The sequence below is a fragment of the Triticum aestivum genome, chromosome 7B (genome assembly GCF_018294505.1).
Source record: "Triticum aestivum cultivar Chinese Spring chromosome 7B, IWGSC CS RefSeq v2.1, whole genome shotgun sequence".
Taxonomy (NCBI): Eukaryota; Viridiplantae; Streptophyta; class Magnoliopsida; order Poales; family Poaceae; genus Triticum; species Triticum aestivum.
The window spans coordinates 416,484,193-416,495,639 of NC_057813.1; the positions used below are offsets into that span (position 1 = coordinate 416,484,193).

At 46.9% G+C, this 11,447-nt stretch overlaps 1 protein-coding gene across 1 annotated transcript; it reads left to right on the plus strand.

Annotated features, from left to right (window-relative positions):
* Window positions 1-223: 223 nt before the first annotated feature.
* LOC123157094 (uncharacterized) lies at window positions 224-11,137 on the plus strand. The gene is made up of 11 exons (XM_044575338.1): window positions 224-1,212; window positions 1,564-1,848; window positions 1,946-2,263; window positions 2,430-2,657; window positions 5,485-5,585; window positions 5,699-5,786; window positions 6,184-6,642; window positions 6,918-7,114; window positions 8,031-9,839; window positions 9,978-10,824; window positions 10,915-11,137. The coding sequence occupies exons 1-9, from the start codon at window positions 664-666 to the stop codon at window positions 9,787-9,789; spliced, it is 3,984 nt and encodes a 1,327-aa protein (XP_044431273.1). The 5' UTR covers window positions 224-663; the 3' UTR covers window positions 9,790-9,839; window positions 9,978-10,824; window positions 10,915-11,137.
* Window positions 11,138-11,447: the final 310 nt, after the last annotated feature.

An 11,447-nucleotide genomic window follows, 5' to 3' on the forward strand; every position in this document is an offset into this window, starting at 1 on the left:
TTGAGTTCCCAGATTTTCCAAAAACTGTCTGCCCTCGATTCCCGATTTCTTTTCATTTTTTCATCATATAAAAAATAAAACAGGAAGTAACGTCTCCCTCTCGCTGACAATTTCTCTCTCTGCCCTCTCCCTTTTTTCACCAACCAAAAAAGAGAAGAGAAGGGAAGGGAAGCAGAAGACCGGGTACTTGCAACAGACCAAACAAAAGGACCCAAGAAAAAGGCCAGCACTCAGGAAGGAGAGAGGGAGGGAGGGAGGGAGATCTGCGGGGGCGACGCGTCGCGGTTTTCCGGCGGCAAGGTTCGATTTTGATCCCAGCCCACCCCGGATTCCCCGCCCCGGTTCGTCCTTGCCCTGCCCAACTCGCGCCGCTTCCACTCGAGTGCTCCAACAAGATCCCGATTTCCGTTGCAGTTGTGGAGTCCCAGTTCCAGTCGTCGTTAGCGCCGGTTCCTGGCCGCGCGCTCCCTGATTCGGAAGTTGCTGGAGCGGAGGGTGACTTCCTCCTGCTCCCGAGTGTCTGCCTTCTGATTTGGATCTGCGGAGGAGCCCGGATTGGCGCTCCAATTCGGGGAGCAATGAGGGCCTGATGCGGGAGAAAGTCTCTTCAAGTCGTCGTCTTGATTCTCTTGGAGTAGGGTTTCCTGCCGGGATCCTTGTCCCATGGGATGCGTCAGTTCGAAGCAATTCCATGGCGGCGACGAGTGTGGCGGCGAGGGGAAGCCTCGCCGCCGCCCATCCAGCAACTCGCTGAGGCGTCTGGTTAGTTACAACTCCAGCAAGAGGCACGAGGACTTGGAGGAGGATGAAGAAGAAGGGGGAGTTGTGGCAGCCACGTCCTCCAGCGTCGGGCACCGTGTTGCCAAAGATGCCAGCACGGCCAGGCTGATTCGGAAGCCCCCTGCGCCCGTGGTCGATGCAGTGGTGCCGCTGCCAGAGGAAGTGGCCGCAACTGCCGCTAGCGTCGTTGATGTGGAGAGGGCGGTTGCTGCCCCTGTGAATCGCAGGCGTGCTCCGAATGGCATGGCAGAGCAAGAACCAAGGAGTGGTGGCATCAGGGGTGAGGTGAAGCCAAGGATCATAGATGTGCCGAATGGAGTGGTGGGGGAGCATGTGGCGGCTGGCTGGCCAAGGTGGCTCACGGAGGTGGCAACAGAGGCGGTCCGTGGGTGGCAGCCTCGCAAGGCAGAGTCCTTCGAGAAGTTGGACAAGGTTCATCCTTACCACAAATTTATCATCTTGTTTCTCTTTGCTCAAGACCTTTATTGGCCATCTATGTTCTGAATTGTGTTTAGGTGTGATTTAGTGTGAATGTTTCAAAGCGCTTGAACATTTTCTAATGGCATAGGACATTCTGTCAGTTGCAATAGTGTAAATACATCTAGATCCCATAAGCTTTGGAATATCATTCTCGATGTCGTGGTGCAGTTAGAAAAATAGAGCCCAATACGCTGTGGTCCTACTCCTGTAAAGCAATCTGATTAATTAGAATTGAAACTACTATCGGACTGCTGATTCTGTGCTATTACGTTTTTTCTCACCCTTGCCTTTTAAACATTTCAGATAGGGCAAGGTACCTACAGCAGCGTTTACAAAGCACGCGATCTTGAGAATGGAAAAATTGTGGCACTTAAGAAAGTTCGATTTGCCAACATGGATCCTGAGAGTGTTCGATTTATGGCGAGGGAAATTCACATCTTAAGAAGACTTGATAATCCAAATGTTATTAAGCTCGAAGGTTTGGTGACATCACGCATGTCTAGTAGCTTGTATCTCGTGTTCGAATACATGGAGCATGATCTTGCGGGACTTGCTGCTACACCTGGCATAAAATTCACAGAGGCTCAGGTTTTCCTTCTGGACATTTTCTTTGATCTCCATTCAAAGGTTTTCTATTGTGCCTTTAGTTTTCATTCCGTGCTGACTTCGGAAATGACCCATTCAGGTCAAGTGTTACATGCACCAGCTACTGTCTGGACTTGGTCACTGTCATAGTCGTGGTGTTTTGCATCGGGATATAAAGGGTGCTAATCTTCTGCTTGACAATAATGGTGCCCTCAAAATAGCAGATTTTGGTCTAGCTACATTCTTTAATCCGAACCAAAAGCAGAATTTGACAAGTCGTGTTGTAACTTTATGGTACCGCCCCCCGGAACTTTTGCTGGGTGCTACTAACTATGGTGCCACTGTTGATCTCTGGAGTGCTGGTTGCATCCTTGCGGAATTGTTGTCAGGGAAGCCTATCATGCCAGGACGAACTGAGGTACTGTTTGACTACTGCCGCAGTCATAATTTTCTCAAACTCAAGACTGTTGCTTCTTTGGATTAATCCTACTTGTGTACTTACGTTAGTCTTGAATAGTTCTGTGAATCTATGTCGTTAACTTTATGACACTTAAGGTAAATTTTTGTTGTCTAAACTCTTTCAGGTGGAACAATTGCACAAAATATTCAAGCTTTGTGGTTCACCATCAGAGGAGTTCTGGGCTAATTTGAAGTTATCGCGTGCTACAATCTTCAAACCACAACATCCGTATCGTCGTTGTGTGAATGATGTATATAAGGACTTCCCTCCTTCAGCTTTGGCACTTCTGGACCGTTTACTTGCTGTAGAACCTGATAATAGGGGTACTGCGGCTTCTGCCCTTGAAAGTGAAGTAAGTTCTGGCTGCCCTTACATTCATTGATACATTATATGGCTGCTGTATTTTTTTTTTGTGAATAATATGGCTGCTGTATTTTTTTTGCGAATAATATGGCTGCTGTATTGCCTGTCATAAAGAGAATCTATGGTCAGATATGTATAAAATGTTAGCTAAAAGTGCTTTATGTCCCTGCAATCGCATATAAACATAAATTGGTGGATCTGAAAATAGTGAGTTTTACACATTTACAACTAGTACAACCTCATACTTGCATTCTACCTCTACTTTTCAGGGTTGCTGATTTTTGCTGCTCTCCTGTTAGATGTACATTTGTCATGCAGCTCTGTTTCTGATTCGGTCAACACCCATTAGCACCTTTTGAGGGTTGCACAATGCCCATAAGCACCGTTTGATGGTCCCACATGTCATATTCTTCCTCCTGGCTCTTCCTATTCGATATCTCCTCTGATTCGTCTCTCCCATCAGCCTAGATGCAATAGTGAACCTCCCTTGCTAGTTGCTACAGGATGACACCATGGTGGCCTGCATGCAGCACCTTGGAATGGAATTGCTGAACTTAGGGCACCCACCCCATTTGGAAAAGGACCATCAAGAATACATGTGAAGTACTCCCTCCGTTCCTAAATATAAGTCTTTGTAGAGATTTCACCATGGACCACATACGGATGTATCTAGATGCATTTTAGAGTATAGATTCACTCATTTTTGCTCCGTATGTGGTCCATAGTGGAATCTCTCCAAAGACTTATATTTAGGAACGGAGGGAGTATAAGTTGCATGCATGCAGTTTAGAAGCCATCTTGAGCAGCAATAATTATAGGCAAAAAGTTTTATAGTTAAACAAAACAAATGACCATATCTTGGTCTCTCTCTCTTCTGTACAATCAATCAAGCAGATCATGAATAGGGTCATGCCTGCTGCTGTCGCTCAGCCTCCGCATGAGACGTGGCCTCCAAGTTCACCTCGTCTTGTTGGACGCAGTCAGCCGGCAAGGCGGCCCAAACACCGACGCAAGCTTTGTCACACTTGAGCTCCCAGTCCCTGTCGTTTGCAGGGATGAGGCTCAGCTCGACTCTTTGAGCTGGAGGGCTGTCCAGATCTTGCCAGTTGGCCCCATATGGCGATTGTGTGCTTTGGTGGGAACATGTGCCCAATGTTGACACGAGCTGGACATGCCGGCCACAAGGTGGAGGTTGCGGGAGAGAGGGATGAAATGCCAGATCTCTGTAGTGGAGAGAGGGGATGGAGGAGGTAAAGTGGCTTAGAAGGAAGAAGCATCGGACAGAATGTCCATGGGCATTTTGGTCCTTTAATATCTCACTAAACTGCAAGGTGGATGGAAAAGGAGCAGTGGCAACTGCAAATAAGGTTAACAGAAGAGTGAATAGTGAGTAGCTCTAAGTGGTTGTTTGGATAAGTAGGATTAACGCCTAGTTTTAACAGAACACGTTTTAGTTTGATTTTTTCAGAAAACTAGTTTTACCAGTAATTCAGTTAGGACAAGTATACACAAAACCTTGTTTGGCTGATAAAACATGTTTAAATACGAGGCTGCGCCGTTACTGCCCTGTAAGAGATGAACGCGTCCAGTTTCAACGCTGGCACTCTCGTCGTATTTCCTGGATGGGGTCCATCATTGTCGCGGCCGAAGAGAGAGTAGCGCTGCAGCTGCTGGGTTGGTCGACATCATCGCCGGTGATGGTTCCTTGGGCAGCGGTGAAGGTGTGGACCGACGAAGATGCACCGTTGTGGCCTCGAGGAAGCCAGCCTGCTCGAGCACGAGATCATGTTAACAGCCAAATTACTACTAGTCGTTCCTGCCATACCCATCATCATCAAAAGCAATCTGAATGCTCGCACGTGAATCGTTTGCATGAGTGACAGTAATGAGAATGACCAATCATTCAAGAACAAGAACGGGCATACAGGGGATCTGTTGCTGCCACACAAAATCAAGATCAAATTTATAAGAGACCGCCGTCGGCGAGGAATACGCGAGAGGAGTGCCCGCTCGAGTAGGATCAGTGGTTGACTGTGATGGCGAGTTGGCGACGGCCGCCAGTGACGTGGGATGAGGGCTTGCCGGGGAAGGACCGATGGTCGACGGCGATGACGATGGTCCGACGACGGCGACGGCCGCGAGCGACGCGAGATCAGTTGTCGTTGGGGTAGGACCAGTGGTCGACGATGATGGCGGCGGTCGGCGGCAACGTCGGCGGCGAGGGCCGCGGGTGGTGCGGTATGCGTTGATGTCTTGATGAGTTGGTGCTGGGAAAGGACTCGACGGCGACGGCAACATGCAGGCCAGCTGCGCTGTATGCCGGTCGCCGGCGGCGGATGATGAACTCGTTTATAGAAAAACGTCTAATTTTCGTTTTTCCATAAAGTCAGTTTTTCAGTTTTAGTAAAACCAAGATTTACTTATCCTTGGATTTGTTATGTTAACCAAACATAGTTTTAGTTTGTTGTAAACCAAAAACGAGTGTAGGCCAAACTGGTTTTGTAAAATCCCAGTATCCAAACAACCCCTAAAAAGTAATGGCAGGATACAAGCATAGAGTTGTGGCAAATGTGAATAAGTCCCCTGAAAATATGGACTTCTGTGTTATTTTCAGCTCATAATTGTGAATTTGAGACACTGATTTTCAAAAGTGAACAATATCTTTTGATCTTAATATTAAAACTTAAGAGATGCTATTTTATATTAGCCTTTTCACTTTATGGATTAGTTGATAACTGATTTGGTTGCCTCTGTATATCTGAAGTGACCACCCTTAACTTCTGGTTTGTAATCTGTACTTGTACTTTATACAACAGTTCTTTACAATGAAGCCTTATGCTTGTGATCCATCAAGTCTGCCGAAATATCCTCCAAGTAAGGAATATGACGCTAAGCTTCGAGATGAAGAAGCTAGGAGGTAATATTCTCTATAGAACCCAAGACAAATATTATGCAATCTGCAATTTCGACAGATGGATTTTATCGTTGGCATTTCTGTATTTATCTAATTATATCCGTTTTGGTTCACAGGCAAAGAGCAGCTGCAGCCAAAGGACATGAATCTGAAACTGGACGCAGGAAACAACTTGCAGCACAAAATGGCACTATCGATTTACAGGTATTGCAGAATTAATCCGATCTTAGTATAGCCTGATAATTGTCATACCAAGGGTCTCCTGAGTGATTTTTTTTCTGGTGCCACAATCTGCACTTTTGAGCTTTGAAACATGCCATTCAATACTCGATGCTAGCAGTTCGGTGAATGCATTATATACATGATTCATTATCGGGATGCAATGCAATTGCTTCTTTATTTGTCTGGAAGTTAATTTACACAACTGTTTTATTGTAACCAACTAACCATGTAGCAACCAATCTGTAATGCACACACATTGTTTCCAGCTCCAGAGGCAACTATACTGTATATATGACAACTAATCTGATGTCATACTGCTACATATAAACAGTTCGCCGTTTCATATTACTCAAATCTCTCTCGTTTCATGGCTTTGCAGCAACGGCGAGTTCCGGTTAATCCTAAAAGCAGTAGTAATAAGTTTACTCCAAAGGAGGATGCTGTTACCGGCTTTCCAATGGATCCTCTGGTAGTAGACAATGGTCATGTTCGCCGTGTTCCTTTGATGAATGCTGGTCGTTCATCCTCCACTTTGGGTCGATCAAGTGGCACAGATCCAAATGCCCAGAGATTCTACACCTCTCAGATTGCTGCTGCCGAGATGTCTAACCCATCTGCTGCAACTGGGCAGCGAGGCAATACTGGTAAGCTGTCTAACCTTGGGGACAGCGCCAGGAAACAGTATTTAAGAGAGCATCGGTCGAGTTCAAGATACAGCCAACTCGCTGCTGCCGACCAGTCTGACAAACCCAAATGGTCGCAATCGCATCAATTCCAAGAAAGACCGTCATCTTCCCATCGGAAGGATGAAGTGGTGGCAGATAAGGAGCCTACAGGGGTGAGTTACTTAATTCTTCTAATTAGCTTTAGCTGGTCTACATTCCTAACATTTGTAGAGAGCAAAGCAAAGCATGACCCTAGCCTTTAAGAGCCGTGATCAGTTTCAATAAAATCCGAAAAATCCATACATTAGCATTTTTGGTTGGTTCTTATTGGGTCTAGACTTCGTAGTGGATGTTCTGCAAATAATGTGGCTGATAATTTCCCGTCTATATATTCTTTTCAGTCAGTAGTGTAACATGCTGATAATTTCTCGCCTATATGTTCATTCAGGTGAATGGCACGAGGAAGAACCGAATCCAGTACTCAGGACCATTGATGCCTCCCGGGGTAAACATGGAGGAGATCCTTAAAGAGCACGAGCGGCAGATCCAACAAGCCGTGCGAAGGGCTCGTCTGGACAAGGGAAAGGGCAAGCACGCCGAGAGAGACCAGTCGGAGTCGCTGCTCTACGCTGCCCATAATGGCAGGTCATAGCGCCGCGAAGCTCGGCTCGGTGTTGTTGATGGCTTCGGCAATGGAAAGTAGTGTATGATCCCCTTATTTTTTACGCCCCCGTCGAGCGGAGAGGTTTGTTCTGCCGGCAGCTCCCACACCATTGCGCCAGTGGACTGGTGGTTCCTGGCAAGAAGAAGAAGAAGAAGAAGGCCTGCTCTTGCTCATGTAGAGATTTTCGCCAAGTTTAGCAAGATATTCGCTGGAAAAATTTGTTGCCCACACAGTCACCAATTGTATATCTCAGAGATGAGTACCCACCCTCTTTTGAGGATTGATGATTCTTACACCTGTGTTTTGGTAGGTGCCAAGAGAAATATAATCAAATTATACTTCTGTGTCTGCTGCCTCTCTCTCTCTCCCTTCCCTTTCATTCCAATACAATCTCAATCTGAGAACGAAATCTTTCACAAGTTTGCGTGCTGTCTGGGCGGGTAATCCGGGACGTTGGATGCGAATCGGACGTTCCAGAATAAGCGACCGATTTCTCTTGGCGTGCACTCATGGTAAACCCCAGACGAAACATTGGCGCGCCCAGACGCCGAGAGCCTCCCCTACCATTAGCCTCTCGCTCCCCACCAGCGCCGCCGCCGCCGCGGTGTGATGTGACGGCGAGGGCGGCGGCCGTTTGATGCGCCCTTCTCTCACCACCGCCGCCGCCTCGCTCTCCAGGCAGCAACTCCTCCGCATCCAGCGCTGCCTCCCACCCGTTTGGAGAAACGCCGCACCTGCCCAAGAACCACCACAGCCGCCCGCCTCGTCCTTCTCCCCGGCCTCCCTCTCCTCCATTCTCTTCTCCTGCGCCGCGCACCGCGCGCACCGCCCCGGCGAGCAGGTCCACGCGCGCGCCGTCACGCTCGGCCTGGCCGCGCACCCTTCCGTCCTCCCCAGGATCGCCTCCTTCTACATAGCCGTCGGCGACCTCCCGGCCGCGCGTTCCGCCGTCGAGCAGGCGGCTCGGAAGGCGCGAGCTTTCCCCTGGAACCTGCTCATATGGAGCTACGCCGGCGACAGGCTGTGGAAAGACGTGGTCATGGCGTATGTCAGGATGCTGGCGCTGGGCGTGGACACCGACAGGTACACGTATCCGTCTCTGCTGCGCGCTTGCGGCGAGCTCGGAGAGCTCACCATTGGCCGCAAGATTGACCACCGTATTCGGAGGAGTAGATATGATCTGGACATGTATGTCTGGAACGCTTTGGTCGGGATGTATGTCAAGTGCGGGGAGCTTGAGGATGCGCAGAGGGTGTTTGATGAAATGTCTGTCAGGGATGTTGTCAGCTGGAACACAATGGTGTCTGGCTATGCATCGGCGGGGATGTGGGCCGAGGCGTTTCAGCTGCTTCAGCGGGTTCCTGGGGCTAACATTGTGACGTGGAATGCAGTTGCAGCAGGGAATTTGAAGGCTGGGAACTATGATGAAGTGATCAGGTTGTTGTCTCAGATGAGGAATCGCCACGGGCCAGGGGTGGACTCTGTGAGCGTGCTGATTGCCCTGAAAGCGTGTGCTAAGAGTGGGTATCTGAGGATTGGCAGGGAGTTGCATGGGGTGTCTGTTCGTCTATACTTTGACAGGCTCGAGTGTGTGGTAAACTCGTTGATAACAATGTATTCAAGATGCAGGATGATGAGCTCTGCTGTACTTCTGTTTACAATGTGCTCAATTCAAAGCATCACGGCTTGGAATTCATTGTTAGCAGGATTTGCATTCATGGACCAGGTTGAGGAAGCTTCTTTGCTCTTCAGAGAGATGATTGGCTCAGGTGTCTGTCCAAATGATGTTACTGTCTTGACAATGCTCTCCCTTGTTGCACGGTTTGGACACCTCTGTCATGGAAGGGAGCTGCACTGCTACATCCTTAGACATGGATTGGGTGGTTCTAAATTATTGCAAAACTCACTTGTCGACATGTACTCAAAGTCTAGACACATGAGAGCTTCACGGATAGTATTTGGTCAGATGGAATGTCGAGACAAGCATGCCTACACTTCATTGATTTTGGGATATGGAATGCAAAGAGAGGGCCATCTATCACTGAAGCTCTTTGATGAAATGATCGCCAACAGTATAGAGCCCGACCATGTAACCATGGTTGCTGTTCTTTCAGCATGTAGCTACTCTGGACTGGTCACTCAAGGGCAGCTACTATTTGCCAAGATGTTTGCTGTGTTTGGTATTGCACCAAGAGTGGAGCATTTTTCTTGCATGGTTGATTTGTACAGCCGTGAAGGTTTGCTGAAGGTGTCCGAGGAGATAATTGACAAGATGCCGTTCCAGCCAACTGCTGCAATGTTAGCGACTCTTATTGAGGCTTGCCTGATCCATGGTAATACAGAAATTGGCAAACGAACTGCAAAGAAGTTGCTGGCAATGAGGACAAACAATCCTGGTCACTACAAATTGATCTCAAACACGTATATATCAGCAAAATGTTGGCCAGAGCTAGCTAAAGTTAGATCATTGATGAGTATGATGGATTTAACTATGGTTCCAAGCCATTCCTTGCTAGAATCAGAATATGACATATGCCTAGTTGAGCAAGATGATGGCTTAAATGATGGTGCACATTGTGACTTGTCTGACCGCATAACGGATACTGATTCGTCTAGTAGTGAGGAGGCGAAAAGCAGTGAAGCTTTCGGTGGATAATGGTTGGTTCTTCTTGGACCATCTTCCTGTTAAGGCCAAGGTTTCCAGAGGTAACATATTGATTTACAAACTGATACTACCACATCTTATAACATAGGATAGTCTTTTTGCATGCATGCTCACATTGAACTACTAGCTGGAAATTATTTTTGTATTAACGCACCGGGTATTTTTATCTCTTTTCCCAGCTTGAAACTCCACAATGACTGTATATTTGGAGTTTTAGTGGACTCCCTTATTTGGGGAGTGATCTGCAAAGAAGCTGATGACAATGAGGACAAACAATACCGATCACTAAAAATTGACCTCAAACACTTTCACATTAGCAAACCTTTTGCCAGAGCCATCTAAAATTAGAGCATTAATCAGTATGTTGAAGCCAATTATGGCCCCAAGTCATTCCTTGCTAGAACCGGAATATGATATATGCCTAGCTGAGCAAGATGATTGCTTAAGCATGGTATGCATCGTGGCTTGTTTGACCACATGACAGGTACTGATCCCTCTATTAGAGAGGAAATGAAGTGCAGTGAAGCTTTTGGTGGATGCTTTTCTCAGACCTTGTTAACTTAAAGATTTTGCGATAGTATGGTTTCTTCATAGGCTCCAGTTTCCCTAGAAGTAATGTCATGAACTGTAAGCCATGCGGTGATTTAAGAGTTGGTGAAGCTGTAAAATGTATTATATATGGGAAGGAGGCTTCCAGCCTATGATGGTCGGAAGAGTGTATACATGGCTGATCCATTGTCATTTACTAAAGAAAATATCACATCACTTGATGAAGATGATGATTCTGATTTGGAGAGGTCTGCCCTTGAGACTTGCACACCAACATCATTTGATGGGTAGGGAGAAGCATAATGGTACTGATGGTCTTTTCTATGGTCTAGGAGTCAGCGAACTGCGAAGGCAGTGATTAAGTTCGCTGCAACAGCTGATCTGCACCGTCTTGAGCAAATTTTAGCTGGAGGAGGTAGAGGATCAAGAAGCCTTGGAAGGTCTTGATATTGTCCTGCATTAGCTGCCAGCAGCAAGGTAAAGTGAATCTCTAGGTATCATAGAATAGGACAAATCAAGTGAATCGCTTGATATTGTAGTGATGATTTCCATCCCATTATTTCGCAGGCACACCCTGTTTGGTCGATCCTTTTTCTTGCCTAACCTGGAGAGGATACGATCCTTTGGTGAAGGATTAGAAATCTGTGTGGGTTTAATCAGATCATTCCGTCCTACTAAAATAGGCCTCGTCAGTATATGCTGTAAAAAATTGAAAGTTTCCCTTGGGTATGTATGTATGCAATACACTGTGAAGCCAGGGAGCCTGCAATGAACTTGCTGCATTTTCATACGCACACAAATGTTGTTCCTATGGCCGTACATTCTGACCGATATCCCTAATTTTAACAAGCTAATAATCCCGCTTCACTTGACAAAAGCAGCCTAAATACTCCCTCCGTAAAGAAATTAGTGATCTAAACGCTCTCATGTTTCTTTACGGAGGGAGTACTATTCTGTGTTCTCAGAATCAGAATGGTGCATACTGCCACTCAGTTAGTTTTTTGTTGTTGTTGGTAGCAGCATAATCTCTAATCTCTGCACGACCAGAGTTTGGTTATCTTTCAGAGCTTATGATTATGCCATCAAGGGCCCCATATAAA

Bases quoted from the DNA above. Each gene is read 5' to 3' on its own strand.
- LOC123157094 (XM_044575338.1), top strand. From the start codon at position 664: ATGGGATGCGTCAGTTCGAAGCAATTCCATGGCGGCGACGAGTGTGGC. The intron at 2,658-5,484 runs GTAAGTTCTGGC...TTTATACAACAG, and splicing joins CTTCTGCCCTTGAAAGTGAA to TTCTTTACAATGAAGCCTTA. The intron at 7,115-8,030 runs GTCATAGCGCCG...CGTCCTCCCCAG, and splicing joins TACGCTGCCCATAATGGCAG to GATCGCCTCCTTCTACATAG.